General features: G+C 46.1%; 1 protein-coding gene across 1 annotated transcript in view; it reads left to right on the top strand.

The window, feature by feature from the left end:
- The first annotated feature begins 5,347 nt into the window (after window positions 1–5,347).
- The window catches only part of LOC135377125 (uncharacterized), a 28,368-nt gene continuing 15,977 nt past the window's right edge, over window positions 5,348–17,738 (top strand). The window contains exons 1-3 of the mRNA XM_064609433.1: window positions 5,348–5,463; window positions 9,742–9,866; window positions 12,046–12,114. Coding sequence (XP_064465503.1) covers window positions 5,403–5,463; window positions 9,742–9,866; window positions 12,046–12,114 — 255 coding nt within the window. The 5' untranslated portion in view covers window positions 5,348–5,402. The remainder of the gene's footprint in view (window positions 5,464–9,741; window positions 9,867–12,045; window positions 12,115–17,738) is intronic.

Below are 17,738 nucleotides of genomic sequence, written 5' to 3'. Positions count from 1 at the left end.
AGGAGACAGAAAGTCCCGGTTTGACTTGAACGCCCCACGTATTTTCCCGGAGTCATGATCACCGCCGTAGCCAGGTACATTGTCAATGCAAGCGGCGAAATATAACTGATGAGTGATCCAGTGACCTGAGGAGTCTGGATCAGTGAACAGATCAGTGAAGTGATGAAATATAACGTCTCTCACAATTCCAGCGATCCTAGTAGTTCGTAAAATCTGTGTGTGTTTACCCGTGCTACCCATTGTGAGGCTCATCATGAAGGTGCCTGAACAATGGTCAGAAGACTTGTGTCTTCTTTGTCTTCTGCCCGTTGCTCAGGCGCATTCATTACAAAATTCGTCCTGCACCTAGCGTTTATCGAACTTATTGTATCTTGACACTGTCGACTAATCTGAACTGACAAAGGCAGCATTAATGTGCAAAGCAGACCAGGCCGAATTTCCCCAAATTTTGCTCGCTATGCGGCGCTCTGTGTTTAATTTGCTCAGAGTTGTTTATGAAGAGAGTTCGGTCATTAGGAAGAGCCTAACTTGAACTGCGTCATGCGGCGTCGCTGCCGAACGACTTCCATTGCCGTGCTCTATATTGTTGTCCAGTCTACAACCGGTCGCCGACCATAAGCCGGCCATTCTGGTAGATTACATTGAGCGCGACAAAAGTACCTGTTGACCAGCCGGCGGACTGGATCAAAATGGCGCCTACCTGCTGGCTGATACACTGATTACGCATGGATTAAGGCTCTTTGGGCGGCGCAAGAGCGACTTTGACGTCAAAATAGGCTTCGTCCGCGCAGCGGCAAAAGATCGAAAGGTCACATTACTCTCTGTATATAAGGCTCTGGGTTTACGAATGACGTCAACTGTGGAGCGACGGCGACGAAGTGTACCCCACATCCGACGAACTCACTCACAGAGTTATGGTGTGAACTGAAAACCGGAACTGGAAATCGAAAAAAAAAAGTTATATTTACCTGAACGGCAACAGATACCGTAAAAAAGTGAAACTACAATGACTACAGTGAACCGCCGTTATTATGACCATGGTCATTCCCGAAATTTTGGTCATAATGCGGAATTAACGGGGTCATATTAACGGGGGAGATTTGCAGAGGTTTCGCCGTATTGTTCCCCAGGAGTATGGTGATAAAACGCGTATGTCAGATTATCGGGGGTCATATTAAAGAGGGTTGTACTACTTGGACTCCAGAGCCCGTGCTGCAAGAGCTCAAGCGCGCAGTCCATGAGATCCATCGGTGCTTATAGGTAAGAAATTCCAGAAAGGGGGCAGGCAACACGAGCGTTGCTCTTGAACGCGCCTACGGCATCTTTTTTGTGGGTCGACGGTATCGTGTATACGATAAGTGAGTCTCAAGTGGACTCGCTGTTGGGCACGTTGGTGACTAGACATGAAGATAAAAAACAAAGCGCTAAAAAGACACTACGGAAGAAGAGAAGACTGGACAGGCGCTGGCTCCAACGAACAGTTTAATGACACATAAAACCAGCGCACCAACCGCAGTACGCAGGATAAGTGAGTTTGTGAGTTGTGAGAGGTTGGGCCTCTGCGAATCCTAGACACGGTATTGACTGTTCTCTGCAGACCATTTCGACGTTGATCGGTGCAGAAGAATTCCACGTACATTGTCCCAAGTAGGCACGATGCGTTCCCGAACCGCAAGTCAGTGCGACACGAGCATATTCCATACTGAAATTCATTCCCTCGCCTCAAAGATTCCGTCTTTTTTTCCCACCAATACTTGGCCACTTGCTGTTATTTACATCAGCTACATCGTAGTCATTTGTGTACGAATCTCACATAACAACAATGTGCCAGAGCGCAAGACGGGCTCTTTATTTTTCTCTAAGGCACCCGGTACGGGGGGGTTCCCGATATCCACCATTAAGAATAAACCGCTTACGAATAAAACATTCAAGAATAAACCGCTTAAAAAATACACGGTTAAAAATATATCTCCTAAAATAAACCGCTTACTCTCCCCGCTTAGAGATCACCGTTTAATAATCCACCATTAAAAATAAACTGTTTCAAAATCCCCTTACCCTCTAGCACGGAGGCGGATTCATTGGAATTAGCCCCGGGTTAGGTCAGGGTATGTTAGGTTAGTTTTGCTTGGTTTCGGTTAGTTCGGGATAGTTTAGTCTAGTTTGGTCCTATGAGGTTAGTTTAACCCCCCTTGCTTGCAGTTCACCTTGATTTTGGCCATACGACATGACTCTGGCAACTCTAGGGTGGATTTCGGAGGATTCTGAAACGATTTCTTTTTAACGATATATTCTTATCCATTGATTCCTTAGCGTTTTTATTTAAACGGGGATATTTCGGCGATAATTTTTGTGCGTTGATTTTAAGCGTACATTCTGGAAGATATATTTTTAACAGGGGCTGTACATACGCGTTTATTTTTGAAAGGTTTTGAAAGGCTCTTTATTTTTCTCTAAGCCACTTGGTACGACCTCGACTTTTTTTTCTCTCTCCTCTGTTTTACATCCGGGAGAGAATAAACAGGGTTACTTTGCCTGCAGTGAATTCTCCTAACACGGTGTGAAATTACAAACACACACATTCGTCACATTTTTGAACGTGTAGAGGACGATAGTCTTCCTCTGCATGAGTCCCGACCGACCATGGCGGTATGCCACGGAGAGGCGATGACGGTGGCCTATTTCCATGGCCGCGCAGGTGGAACTCAAGCATGTAGAGGAGGTGGTGTCCCTCTACATGAGTCCTGACCGGCGATGATGGAATGTCCCAGCGGGCAGATGGTCGTGGCCTCACGCTAGGACGGTGCCGGTAGAACTGCCGTGCCAGCGCCGTAGCGCGTGGCAGCAGAGGCACGTCTTCGTCATCACACACGGGCCGCCACATCACTCCCCCCCTCAGACGCGGAGCGGTGTAGAGCTGGCGGTTGAGATTCCGCGTCGATACAGGAAGAGGAGGAAGACGGGCGACACGCAGTACAGGGACGGCTGGTCTTGCGTCTTGTGATGAGTGGGCAGAAGTGGCGGGCTGAACGGTGCGGACAAGAGCTGGCCGGTAGGGTTCCAGGGGCGGGCCAAAGCGGAGAGCATGCATGTAGGCCGAAGTGATAAGAGAGTGGGGCGACAGAACCGCGACCGGTTCGTGAGCGTTGAGCTCGTAGTGTTGTCGCCACGGAGAGTGCCGGGGAGGACCATCGTGAAGCACGTGGAGACCGGGAGTAAACTCACTGTGGCCTCCGTGCGTGACCCCGGTGGAACGTTGGTCCCGGTGCCCCTTGACCGCAATTGGATGGACTGGACTGCCACTATGTTGCACAAAAGCCAGGTGGGAAGGCGAGGCGGGCAGGGTTCCTTGACCGCTGGCGTAGCAGATGCGGGTGGCGCGGTCGACAGCGGCGTACCGCGACCGGTACAGGAGCGTGATGCTCGGGAAGGTGCCGCTGGTGGTAGCCCGAGGAGTGCCATCGTGAAGCGTGTGGCGACGTGACGCAGAGTGCGAGACCATGGCGACGTGATCTGGGTAGATGGGTAAGGTGGGTAGGACCATGGTGTGGCGCGGTCGGGCGTTGCGATGAGTGGAGCCGCGGTGAATTGACGTCGTCGCCTAGCGGTTCCTCGGTAGAACGTTGCACCGTACCTTCGGAGGTGGGCTTGCAGTAATTTGGGATGGTACTGGGCCGAATTATGCCGAATATGGTGTTCGTTGTTCGGGTCACCAAATGTAGAGGAGGTGGTGTCCCTCTACATGAGTCCTGACCGGCGATGATGGAATGTCCCAGCGGGCAGATGGTCGTGGCCTCACGCTAGGACGGTGCCGGTAGAACTGCCGTGCCAGCGCCGTAGCGCGTGGCAGCAGAGGCACGTCTTCGTCATCACACACGGGCCGCCACAAGCAGGTGCTCCATGCGCGTGGCCATCTTTGTCATTGTCCACGGCACGCTACAAACGAATATCCAACAACTTGACTGCTTGTTCTGTATATTCGTGTATTTTCTGTTGGCCATGCTGAGGATATTGCTTCACCACTGACTCAAAAAATATGTAGGCTTCGACATAACCTGTAGATCTGTAGCTGTTGCCGATGTGTTGCCGCTGCAGATCTCCACACAACTCGGTAGGTGTGGCGACACCGTTCTGTCCTCCAAAACTGCAGCAGGGAACCAGTTCGCAAAAAGTGGCTGTGAACTTGAAAGAACGCATTTGAAGATCCTGCTTAAGGTTAACCCGTAGGCAACTAACCTGGGCGTTTGAAATGTGACGCAGTGACCCTAAGAATGAACGTTACTGGAACGAACATGTCCGAAATAGTTGTTAGGCTGGAACAAAAGTATACACGCGAACTCGGAACCATAACTTTGCAGCCAGTAACTCAAGAGGTACACGTCTTACTGCGTCGTTGTTGAAGCATCAGAACTTGTGATGTCACCAACCCCGCAAGGTTCGAGTTCGCAAAAATTCGAAACTTTTGGAACTATTCTCAGAAAAAGTTCGAAGTTCGCAAAAGTCCGACTTCACTGCGCTTGCGCTGGCGTGACCTGCCCGGAAACGTAAACAGTCCAACGTACGCCACTCAAGGCTTAATTAGGCTTAATGGTATCTGACAATATGGCCTAATGAACGGTATGTTCGATAAATCAGTTAGCTCTCCTTCGATTTGTACTTTTCTAGCAACAGAAACTTATACTTGCGCCTACTACGGCACCACCTAGCATTCTTATACGTATATACCTTGGCACAGTAAACAGACAGTCGGTAAGAAAAACAAAGCACGTAAGGAGAACGACGCAAAACTGTTAGCAGTTAAATGTTAAATGCACAAACTTCGTTTACCGCGAAGCCAGAACCCTAGTGGGCTCTGGTTTTGGGAGGACTTTCTTCGCTTACCTGTCATCCAAGGCCCCACGAAAAAAATCCGCTAAATTCAGCTCCGAACTTTTGAGAAACTGACAAGAAATTCGAAGGTTCGTCGAACCCTGCGAACCAGTAGGTTGGCAGTCGAACCGCGGGTTTGCAAAAAGTTCGTGACATCACTAATCAGAATACACAGAGTACGTGTTAATGCCAAGCATTGTTCCATTCCTGGAAGAAAACAGTGCAACGCAGAAACGGTCATACTGTGAGCAAGAAGCCTTTCATTTGCATATGCGCGTTAATTAAACATTAATTTACGCTTTAAAGTTCAAAGAAAAGTTTGCACAGTTATATCGTACTAATTAATCCAACTGTACACCATTGTTCCATTGTCTGAAAGAAATTGAAACATGTTAACCCGTGGCATATCTGGTGTTTGCTGAAATCTGCTGTACTCTATTGTTACTGAAATGTCATATCATGTCAGGGTACGGCCATGTCTGGGTATTGAGCGTGAAGCTGTCGAGCGGAGCTCGAACACAGCCGTCCAGAAAATGAAGACTTGCCTCGTTATATTTTGCGCTCTCTCTCTTGCTGTTGGAAATCCGAACTCAGGTATGTCTGAAGTTTTCGTTACGGAAATTAAATTCCAGGAACTATAGAAGTGCCGAACTTGACATCCTTTAGTTGCGTAGAAGGAGGTAACCACCTCTCGTGGTGATGGCTCCTTTTGGACTTCCATTTCGCGATCTTGTGTCTTAGTTTCCGCTGGTTATAGCCCTAGCCAAACTGTGCTGTATGGCTTGCTGTGTCATTGTTCAGAGCGGATACATTGCGTGAGACGAACGCATACTCATCCTTCCTGTCCCCCACTCCTTCCTGCTGTCCTCTCTCCAGCTGTTCACATCTGTACGCCGATCATAAGCGCGGGCCACGTAACAGGCGACAAGCGATAGCGACCCGCTACAAGCGACAAAATCGATGGCGGCGCCGCCACGCGAGCGACAAAAAAGTATCACTCTTCATGCGACAGAGGAAACATTCGTTTTACAGATCCACTCAGCAGGTAATCATAGTATAGATCAGGAAAAGATCTTCCCGGAACAGCACCGCAAGCGGTACTGCCCCGACGACCTTGTTATCGGCCGCGCGTTCAAAGACACGGCCCACCCAGGGGCGGACCGCGTTATCAAGGGGCCCTTCTCCAAATATGAAGGACCGGCTCCCTTTCGCCTCCCTCCACCGCGAAAGACCCTGGCCCAAAGGCGAAAGATCAATACGCGTATCAATCGTAGTATAGAGACGATAACCTGAATTAAAAACACAGTGCTTGACACGAAGGCGTATCTGGAATGCTCTTGGGTATACTTTGACTCGATGCAGATGCATGGGAGTCGCGAAGACCCATCCTCTTCACCGTTACAGACGGTTTGCACTCTACCGCACTTAACTCGTAAACTTAATTTGTAGTTCAGCATGTGCTTTATTCAGTTCGGAAGTGGACGTTACTGCTGCTTCCCCCAGCGCCCAAGGCAACATCTTCAAGCATAGTGCAAGGTACGGCACATATGTTGGTCACACAGTGTTATACTGTACTCTGATGAACCTTGCACTGCCACAAAGACCGCTATAAAATGACAAAAGCATTTTCACATATCTCACGAGAAGGTGTGGCATGGCACTGGATTACAGTGTAACATCTCTGAAGGAACGCAACTATATTAACTAAACTCAAGGATTTGAGAACATCCTGTGAATATCCAAATATCCCAAAGATAAATCGCTGAGACGTTCGTGGGATGTGAAAAAAAGTGGGACAAACCATATTTTCCAGGACGTACATGCGACGTCTACGGGCTCTCTACAATGATCCGACCATCCAGTTTGGGATATCTACAGGACATTCCTTAGACGTCTATGGCTTGCGGGGTATAACGACGACCGATGATCGTCACCGACGACGATGATCGTAGGTGACGCCCCAGTGCGCAAATACCGAACCCACAAAGCAGTGATGGCCCGTAACTACTTCGCGATGGAGTGGGTCAACTAGTAGTTCAACTACCTGTCAGGGGAGGTAGTTAAAGCTGCTTTAACTACCGCAACGTATTTTAACTACATCTCTAACTACTTTACGTTGTGGATCAACACCAATCCCATTCTACAGGGTGTCTCGCTTTAGGCGATACAGATTTTCATGAATAGCTGTAAGGGATATAGACATGCTGTTTTCACTTCTATCATCTCTGGGCCGTACGTTCTTGGCCATATCTTGCTCGCCCGTCAAATGACTAATTACCTAAAAATCGTTAATTACCTTTTTAATTATAACAGATACGAAGTTGTCCCAACACATCCCAGATTGTCCCAGAACATACGTTGCTTTCGGTGGCCTGATATCGTAGCCGTTTTCAGAACGAAAATCCGTTCGGTAGATCGTCCGCATAAAAATCGTGAAGGAACACCATTTTTGTCTTTATTTCGTTCAATGCGCATCTTCGGAGACCCGTCTTTCCTTCACCCCAATGTGAGAGAGGGAAAGAGCAGACTGGTCGCCTCTTGCGTCCTGGAAAAAGATTAACAGAAAATGCAGCCCAAGATAAGGGCAGTTCCGATAGCGTTGCCCGATACAGGTGTTTTTCTTTTTTTTCTTTTTTTCAGCAAGTGAAAGCTCATCTTCGACGCATGAGGCAGCACTGTAGCGGCATCTTCGACGCATGAGGCTCCTTCACCATCTCTCGTTGGGGGTGAAGGAAAGACGCGTCTCGGAAGATGCGCAATGAAGAAAATAATGAAAAAATAGGACTTCCTTCACGATTTTTTGGCGGACGATCTACCTAACGGATTTTTGTTCTGAAAACGGCTACGATATCAGGCCACCGAAAGGAACAGATGTTCGCATTGGGACAACTTTGTAGCTTTTATAATTAAAAAGTTAATTAACGATTTTTAGGTGATTAGTGATTCGACGGTCGAGTAACAGGTGGCCAAGGACGTCCGCCGGTCCAGAGATGGTAAAAGTGAAAACAGCGTGTCTATAACCCTGATAGTTTTTTTAAATGAAAAATCTGTATCGCCTAAAAAAAAGACACCTTGTATAGTGGACACCTAAATATGAATCACAAGCAGCGATAAAAGTGAAGATTTAGTACACATGCACGACACAATTGCTCTGCACCTCCGTTCTCATCAAACAAGTAGCTTAAGGTAAAAGTGGGAAGCACAATCGTGCCGTAACGCTCGCGGCAAAATATGAAGTAGTTGGCGCCTGCAATAACCTAACTACTGTAGTTAACTACTCGGAAGCAGTAGTTTAACTAGTAGTTTGCACACTACATTTCTGCAAGTAGTTGATAACAACTTTAAACTAAAATCAGGTAGTTTAAGTAGTAGTTTAACTACATGTAGTTAAATACTGGCCATCACTGACATAAATATCCCTCCGTTGCCACGTGGGCGAAAAGAAATAATAGGGTATTATAAAGAAAGCTTCAGAGATTGCCAGTAAACCACGGAACACAAGCTATCTAGGAATGATATCTTTAGAACAGAATTTATTCTCCTTGCGCTCTCATGCGGCTTCACCGTTGAGTCAATAGAACGCAATGTGTTTTTTCTTCTTTTTTTTTCACTTGCATGATAGCAATCACCATGGCCATTGGAGAGCCAAATCATCACATTACTACGTAAACCACATATGTCCTTTAGACATCCAGAGGAAGGTTCAGCTGGCAAGTTTAGTACGTCCGGTGGATATCCAGATGTATCCAGAAGAAGAAACTTTCATCGACGCTCGGTGGGAGCCAGAATTTTTCGAATTTCCAAAGTCGTTTTTATGACTCTACCTTCGTCTTTAAGTGAGAGTGTTGAGTTTGTGCTAAAATGACTGTGGGAATGCGGCAAGCTTGAAATCTATTTCGTTCCCATGACTCCCTTTAAAGACATCCGGTTGTTCTTGGCCTCTGGGCGTCTTCTTGTGCGTCCCATCATTGACACAGTACGCCAGGATGAAATAGCGTGTCTCCCTGAAACACGTAGACGAAATGGTGGAAATTCCGATGAATTTGCCACGGACGAAGCATTCAAGCAAAATTAAAGAGCGAATAAACCAACATACTTGGAATAACATGGACACATTCTCCCGCCATCTGTGTTGAGCAGAGTTGATCCAACGCTCGCTTTCCGCATGCCACGAAACACCTCTCGTCAATATGCTGCATTAATCCACCGAATGCGACTCGATGTGGCCTTTACAGCTCAGTGGCGTTACCGCTTGAGACAAGTTGACCCTCCCACCTGCTGCCACTGTGGTGCTCTAGAGGATCTGGAGCACATTCTTCTTCATTGCCCTCATCTACCAACCTTCCCGAACCGCACTCTCCGAGTCTCTTAGTCAGCTGGACTCTCGCCTCTTCTCCCTCTCGAAATTGCTTGGTCCCTGGCCCAATCCAGCCCAGCAACGATCCGCGCTCAAAGCTCTTTTGACATTTCTGAACACCATCGAACTTCGATCGTTATTGTGAAGGGGCTCCTTATTTTATTCCCCACATCCCCACCAGCAATTGGGTAGAGTATCGCCTGTGGCGATGAACCTCCCCACTCTCCAAAGTCAAAATAAAGTCGTTTTGGACACAGTGCGTGATAAATCAGAAGGCACTTTGCTATTATGCGTGCCGTAGGGGTCTTGAATCATCTACGTGAACAAAAAAAGAACAAAAAAACAGGAAGAAAAAGAAGGAAAACGGAGGGTCACGGCCGCATGGAGTTTGTAGAGGGGTACCGAAGTCCGGCCCTGCAGGGAACAGCTATTTTCTACCATCACATTACTGCGTAGATCGCGTAGGTCAGGCATAGAACATCTGAGTTATCCTTTCTGCTTTCATGCTTTCACAGGTGGAAAGGGTGGACTCCCACAGCAAATAACATTTCAAGTATTCGTCGCCTATGACGACATCTTCCAGGCTGATTTCAGTAACCAAACCTTAAGAAGGCGGTATGTCGCTGTGTTCTTCAATGCGGTAAGCACCCGAACGCCACAGAATCATATATGTATCAATTGTATGTACGTATCAGTCATACTGCATTATTCACACGGTGGGTACGTACCCAGAAAGTAATCTAATTTATTACTTAGTACTGTCTTCAATAAGGGTGTTATGCCGAGGGCAACAAAAGCACAATGGTTAAAATAGCAGGCATAATCTTGATTCGTATTACCTATAATACACTGCATGCACCGCAATAAGAATTACATGGTCACCGCACAATACAAAACATAAAAGTGTCCACCAGCATAGCGACGAAGATGAAGGTATTACGGTGAGGCCAAGAGAAGTCCTGCGTCTGCAGTGAAAAAAAAAGATATTTAGGGTGTAATAAGGAAGCAAAGTAATTGATACACCTCAAATACACCCTAATTACACCTAAAAAGAGTTTTATTTTTTAGAGTGTTAAGAATCGCTGCAGTGGCATAACGGCCATAGCAACAGCATTTTGTGGTTTTGAGCTCTAACATGCTCATCCTTAGGGACATGTTGTAACACAAGTACAGCATGCCACACATGGAAACAAGATAACTGATTTGTTCATGGTGTAACTTTATCAAGCCATGTCCAGTAAGCTGATAAATGCGATCTGCGTAGTATCCTAATAGTTGGGATGTAAGCTCGAATGAAGGCTATCGGATTGGATTGGATATAGCAGAAAAATATGGGTAGGTTAGTCCCGGCCTACTCTGGACTGGCTACTTCAAAACGCGTTTGTGGGTGGAACAATACGATCTGTGATAAACTATGGTCAAGTATGCGTACTGATGTAATTTCTTTTGTTTTGCAAAGTGGATAAATAGATAAACGTCTTTGGCAGCGATGGCCAGTAGTTACCTACATGTGGTTAAACTACAAGTTAAACTACCTGATTGTAGTAGTTATCAAGAACTTGCAGAAATGTTGTGTGCAACTACTAGTTAAACTACTATTTCAAGAAGTTAACTACAGTAGTTAGGTTACTGCAGGCGCCAACTACATCCGATTTTGATACAAGCTTTACGGCACGATTGTGCTTCCGACATTTACCTTGAGCTACTTGTTTCATGAGAACGAAGGTGTAGAAGAATTGTGCCGTGCATGCGAACTAAATCTTCACCTTTATCGCTGCTTGCGATTCATATTTAGGTGTCCAATAACACTATAGAATGGGATTGGTGTTGATGGACAACATTAAGTAGTTATAGATGTAGTTAAAATACATTGCAGTAGTTATAGATGTAGTTAAAATACATTGCAGTAGTTATAGATGTAGTTAAAATACATTGCAGTAGTTAAAGAAGTTGTTTGATCTACCTCCCCTGAAAAGTAGTTGAACTACTAGCTAAACCACCTCATCGCAAAGTAGTGTGTAGTTATAGTTAAACTACTGTAGAAGTAATTAGTGGCCATCACTGGTCTTCGGTAACTGCTCCTGAGCGATTCTCCTGTCGTTGGTTTGAAAATGTTGGTGGCGTCTTATCTGTGACCCAACACAGAAATCAAGTAACCTGTAAGGCTGACACACCTTACTTGTAGATAGGATTCCAATTACCAGTTGAGTGCTTGTCTGTGTCATTCGAGTCTTTTGATCATGTGCGTCTCTTTCTGCACTCCAGCTTGGTACACGTAAACGTCGCTTAACATACTTTAATTGCTTAATGGAGAGTTATTAACTTGACGTCCTATCTGCCACACTGTAAACTGAAAAACACCGTTATGGGTGTAAATGGCTTGTCCTATAAGCGACACCTCTTTTTACACCATATGGTCTAGAACATACTTTTTAGACGGTGTATTCTGCGTGAAACACCCATCTGAAAGGGTGCTTTTTGCACCCTTTCATTTGCACTCTGGTGCATTTGCACTTGCATTTGCACTTGCATTGCATTTGCACATTTGCACTCTTTTTACACCCTCTTAGGAGGGTGTTTAACAATTTTACACCCTCCTAAAAGGGTGTTCAAAGGGTGCAAAAGAAGGCATTTTTAAGAAAAAGCACCCTTGTCAAAGGGTGTTTTACGCAGAATGCACCCTCTAAAAAGGGTGTTCCAGATCATATGGTGTAAAAAGAGGTGTCAGTTATAGGACAAGCCATTTACACCCATAAGGGTGTTTTCCCGTTTACAGCGCAGATTCTAATATACGTTCTTGTCATTATTTGAAATTTCAGATCAATCTCATTTTTGCACGCATCACCAATCCGAGGATCAGGTTCGAGGTTGCCAGGTTGTACAATAAGGTAAGAACGTACAGAGCGAAAGCCAAGGAGCAAACTGGCAGAACACACCCACACAGGAGAAGCGTGTGTTCCGTCCGAGTGTTCCTTGCCCTTTCGTCCAGTATGTTTAGTTTTAACTAGGAACGTGCCGGAATTAACCGGAGCCGGAGTCCTCCGAAAGCCTCATTGAAAGACGGGTGTTTTCTTGTTTGTTTGCTTATATTGCTCTAGACCGGAAGATTTCATCGCAGAACTGCCACATTACAAAATTAGAAGTAACGTGGTTTTGTTTCTAATACTTGCTTAGTTTATTTATGGAAATAATTCATTCTCAAAAACTTGCGTATTTCTTGTATGGTCGTTGAACGACACGTTAAAAAGGTTACGTTTAAAGTTACGTTACGTAAAGTTACGTAAGTTAAAGTTACGTAAAAGTTACGTAAAGTTACGTTACGTTACGTAAAGGTTACGTAAAGTTTAAAGTTAAGGTTACGTTAAAAAAGGTTACGTTTAAGAACAACTATACGGGTATGGTTCCTCCTGAAACTGCACTATTATTTATACCTCTGTCACACAGGATGATTTAGTGTCATTTTCGTGTAGTACACTCTAATCAGCGAATGTCACTTTCACTACGTGCTTGCTACACGGCTTAAGTAAGTGTCACTTATGGCAGCGATGGGCAATTACGATAGACAAGAATAAACGGCAGCGAAATATTTCGGCGCGCTCCACAATACCTTCCTCAAAATGTTTATTTCTTTAATTTAGAAACACCTCCTGTTAATCTTCTTCCAACATTAAACAAATTGGCCTCAAACATGTTCCACAACAAAAATGGCCGCCGCCGGATGGCGAAGACCGCGAAGTTGTCATAGGCTGTTAACGAGAGTAATGACATGTTTTTTGGCACCATCTCGTACTGTACTTAAATAAAATAAACACGCTGTTGAAAATACTCGTTTAAAAATATTGTGGTGTCGGGACCCCTCACTTTTTCTCAATATTTTTACCTATGCCACAAAACCTGCCGTCGAGGCTACACACTTTGTCAGCCGAAGGGAAGTGAAGTGTGTTTGGGGAACTCACTAAATCGTTAGTGCACTTTCTGCCGAGTGTCACTAAAAGATGTCGTGTGACAGCACACGAATGACACTAAGTGCAAGTGTCACTCGCGGAAAGTGGCACTAAATTAGTCCGTCTGACAGGGGTATTAGTTTGTTTCTCATTACACAAACTTTCCATGCTCTGCTTCAAGATACTTTTCGGCAGAATTTTTTTTTTCTGGCTTTTTCGGCTCTTTTCAATGAAAGGATTCGATAGATTCGACATTTGTAAGATCAGTGGATTCGCAGAACCTTTATTGGATCCGGATCCGGATTCGAATTCGGATCCGGATTCGGATTCGTAAAATTCTCGATTGGATTCATGCCTAGTTTTAACCAACGCGCTCTCTTCGTTTTGTATTTTACAGGTAAGAACGGGTGATGATAGGTTGATAGACTCAGGGAAGTATTTTTAATAGTTATCGTTCTTTAAGAAGCATACGGTTCCGCAGCGTCAGTTGCGTCCGATAAACGGTAACGCAGTCTCTGTGATTACCGCACATGCTCATTATGAAGGGTTATTTCAAGAGCTTTGAGAGAGTGTGGGGTGCAGTTTGGGTCTAGCGACAACATGACGTAGACACGGCCTCAGATCAGTTGACAAATTGAAAGACGGTGGGGGTGAGACCAGACCGAGCCTTCCAATGGCCCTGGTGACACTACAACGAACGCAGCGCCATCTAGTGCCAACTTTTACAGACCAGCATTTTCCAACGCTGTGATGAGAATCAGCGCGTCCCCCCCACCCCGCTTGCCCGCCCGCTTTCGACGCTTACGGATGATGCGGTAGCTAGCACGGTACAGTAAGGGTACTGGATGTGATCGCGTGTGTTTCATTGACGTAGGCGTCCTGCTCCATCAACTGGTATGGTTTGACCGGAGTAGACGACATGTTCGTTCTTCAGGCTGCAGCTAGTTCTCTGCAAGAACGGTTTCTGTTTAAAAAGGGATTTTCGCACTATTCCTCAGGCGGCGTACCTTGTGTCGGACGAGGGTACATCCAGCATGCATGTCCTGTTTAGGGCAGGGGAAGGAACTCAAATGCACCGGATGTGCACTCTAAGAAAAAAAAAAGAGTATTTTTACTCGTTTTGGGGACTTCATCCGTTGCAACAAAAAAATAGTCCCTTTCGGGAGTAAATCCATGGGAGTAAATGAAGGTCACAGAGTGGAGACTGCATTGTTTCAATGGTCACTGAGGACTGCCCGTGTGACAGGGTTGCCTACTTTGCCCTACCAATTTCTCGCTTTATAGGCTCCGTGCGCTAGTGTTTCGAGGGGGCGACGACAGCGCTCCAAGCCAGGCCTCCACAGCTCCCCGCATTTGCGACAGTAGAAAAATAAAATCACGTCACAGTGATTACACAGTGGTATTACATCGTCAGGCACCATGACGGATACCCATTGGCCAAAGGAGGATGCGCGCTCCGGGATTGGTTGATAAAGTTACGAAATATCTGACAGCTCACTTTTCACGGGCAGTCTCGGCAGTTGGCCAGGCGGGCAGCTCCAAGCAAGGTCGCTCTGTCTCAGCGGCTCACCGATGTCGGTTGACCACAACGACCAAAGAGGAAGTGTACGCGCGGGTTTGTTCGTGAGCTATAGTGACTCTGGCCATGTACTGATCTCCAATAAAGTGTCAACCTACGGACATTCTTGCCGGGTCGGAACTGGAATGCTTGGTGAGCTGACGCCTGAGGAACACTTTCGAGCGCTGTCGCATTTTCAAATATAGTGACTAAGAAGAGAGGGTTCGTAAGGACACAAGTATTTCCCGTGACTGTGTGACCTACGGTGCATCGCCAGAATGAGAAGAAGATGCTCATCTGTGAAACGCACGCACTCGTGGACTTCGCTCGCCTCTAGAAGTAGACTGTATGTGTGCTTTGCAAGTTCGAACTTGGTTTGGTTGCTGTCTATTCAAGGAACGAAACGTCCTGTACGCACGGTGAATATATGAGTCAAACATTTGAGTTTATACGTTGCATCAATAAATATGTATTTCGCCTATCAAAAATGTCTTAGTTATTTTGGAATAACGGGCGCCAGGTATGAAAACCAGTAGAAGTCAATGGCAGCCAGGGCCGGCCGAAAGCCGAGCCAAACTGAGAGGTTACTGATTGGTTGGCTGCTAGGCATCACGACGCATTTTCATTGGTCGTATGTCCAGTGTTGCCTGAATTATCTCAAACTATGGGCTCTATGGGGAGCTGTGGGCGCCTGTCCAAGCCATCCAAGCGCTGAGGAGGTGCGAAACCGCACTGAAGGCGAATCCGCTCTCACCTTCCTGCCGAACGCAGCTGCTGTTGATTTGTTTCGACTTTTGCAATGACCAGTACGTTTCGGGTATACCCCAGGCCCGCATGGCTCATGTTGCTGCGTCCTTGGCAGCTCCGAGAACCAAGGGAAGCATGAGGTTTTACCGTTTCCCTGCCCGGCTGTACAAGCGCGGCGCCGGGCAACGCTGGATACAAGTCATTTGGCGCGACAACGAAGTATCATCTATCCTGCAAATTCTACTCATGTGATAGATGCGTCCTGTTTTGCAGTAAACGTGAACGTCTTCATTTCTGCAATCTGCATATCATTTGTTTTACTACTTTGTATCAAAAGAGAAACTGATGTTCTGAGGCTGGAACAAACATGGAAGGGACAGATACAAACAAAGCCTGTCCCTTCTGTCCCTTCCATGTTTGTTCCAGCCTCAGAACAACAGTTTCTCTCTTGTTCAACAGGTGCCGCTTGCGTCGATTTCCGTCGTATGAATGTGTGTATGAGTGAGCAAAAAATGTAAGAGTGAAAGGAGGGTGAGTGAGAGTGAGCGGCTGGTTTGTCGTCCCTTCAGATGACGCACCCCGAAAGTCGCTGGAGAGGCGTGTTAGCTTAGCTCAATTGGTAGAGCCCTGGACCGGTAATCCAGAAGATGTGGGTTCGATCCCTACAGCTGGCTAACCTTTTCAGTGACTTTCATCTTTCATCATTTGTACCAAAAGCATCGAGGTTAAAACTTCTGTGCACACGTCATCTGCTGTGCAAAAAGTTTGCACACAAGTTTCATCGTAGCAGAAGATAACTGATGAAAACAATAAGCCTTCTCTTAGTCTTCCCTTCCTTTCGAAATTGGGATCTATCCCCGGCACTGCGGCAAATTGGTGACAGACGCAAATTCGTGCCGATTGAGGAATATCCCCAGTGCCGCACCGTGTTTACATTTGCCGGCCGCTCCCGCTCTACACTCGCAGTGTCCTTTCATTATACGTGGGGAGTTTGTAGTTTTCGGCATTTACTTTCAAGGAAATTAGGGGGGTGTTTATCGACATTTATATGGATTAGTAAAAGTTGGATTCTTTCTGCAGCTATGTTCCGTCGGGACGGACGGGATGTCCGAATGCGGGCGTCTATTTAATTACACGCAAAGCAATGCCTATTTTGTAAGTGAGGGAAACAACCAACCAGCAAAAGTGAAATATACCAAGTGAACAGTGGCGTTTATCGTCAGCACAAAACAGGGAAACAAGGAAAAGCCATCTTTTGCTGTATAATAAATGCAAGCGTATATACCATACTCATATCCGCATAGCTGTCCGCTTTTTTGGAATATGCCGAATTAAAAAAAAAAATCATTCGGGGAGTGTTCTTCGACATTTTTCGGAAAATGTTGTTGCAAGTTGAGAAAAGGCATGTTGTTATCACCGCGCTGTACCCTCCCAGGTGTTCGAAGACATCTTCCACTTCAGAAACGTGTCCGGACTCATAAAGACTCCTTAAAGACCGGACTCCTTGATCTAAAGTTGTACAGTTGTACGTCAAAAAGAGAAAGATCCTGTTTCTTTAGGAGGTCGGAAGCCGCATCTGAGTTTGATGCTAGCTGCCGCGTTCGCAATTGCGCAACACACGACAGCAGTCAGCGGCCAGATCGGTCATACCGATTTTCTCCGCAAGTGGCGCGCGTGTCAGATTTTCGCCGTGCCCTCTGGTTAGCGTACGGAGCCTGTAGATCGAATTTGTATGCAACATAACCGCGCGCGCTTTCTTTTCTTTCTGTTTTTTCGGAATGTATCATTTGCTGGTGTAGTCCAATATCCATGCTAGGCGTGTACATATTACGGTTCGGAGGAACCTTTACTGGGACTTGGAGCTTGATCATCAGTAGGGTTCCGCATTTTCGGTTTTAATCGAAAAACACCGAAAAACATACGCCGGGTAAATTCTGCCTCATTCGGTTTTAATCGAAAGACACCGAATACAGAGGGAGGTTTCGGAACACGACAGAGATACATGGTCGCACGTGCCCAGCAAGCTCTTGATGCAGATCCGAAAACCATACAGGTATACGATGGTTGTGGAAAATGTCCGTTTACAATCAATCAATCAATCAATCAATCCGTTTACTTTTTCGTTAGCCGTAAAACGCCACCGCAGCGAACAACGCCATGTTGATTGACCGTCGTGCGGAAATTACATTGTGATTCCTATTCGCCGATAGCTGTCGGGTAAACCATGTACACGCCAGGAAAAACACCGATCGAAAACGCCGAT

Source organism: Ornithodoros turicata, chromosome 1 (assembly GCF_037126465.1).
Source record: "Ornithodoros turicata isolate Travis chromosome 1, ASM3712646v1, whole genome shotgun sequence".
NCBI lineage: Eukaryota > Metazoa > Arthropoda > Arachnida > Ixodida > Argasidae > Ornithodoros > Ornithodoros turicata.
This window is presented reverse-complemented; position numbering and strand designations above follow the sequence as displayed.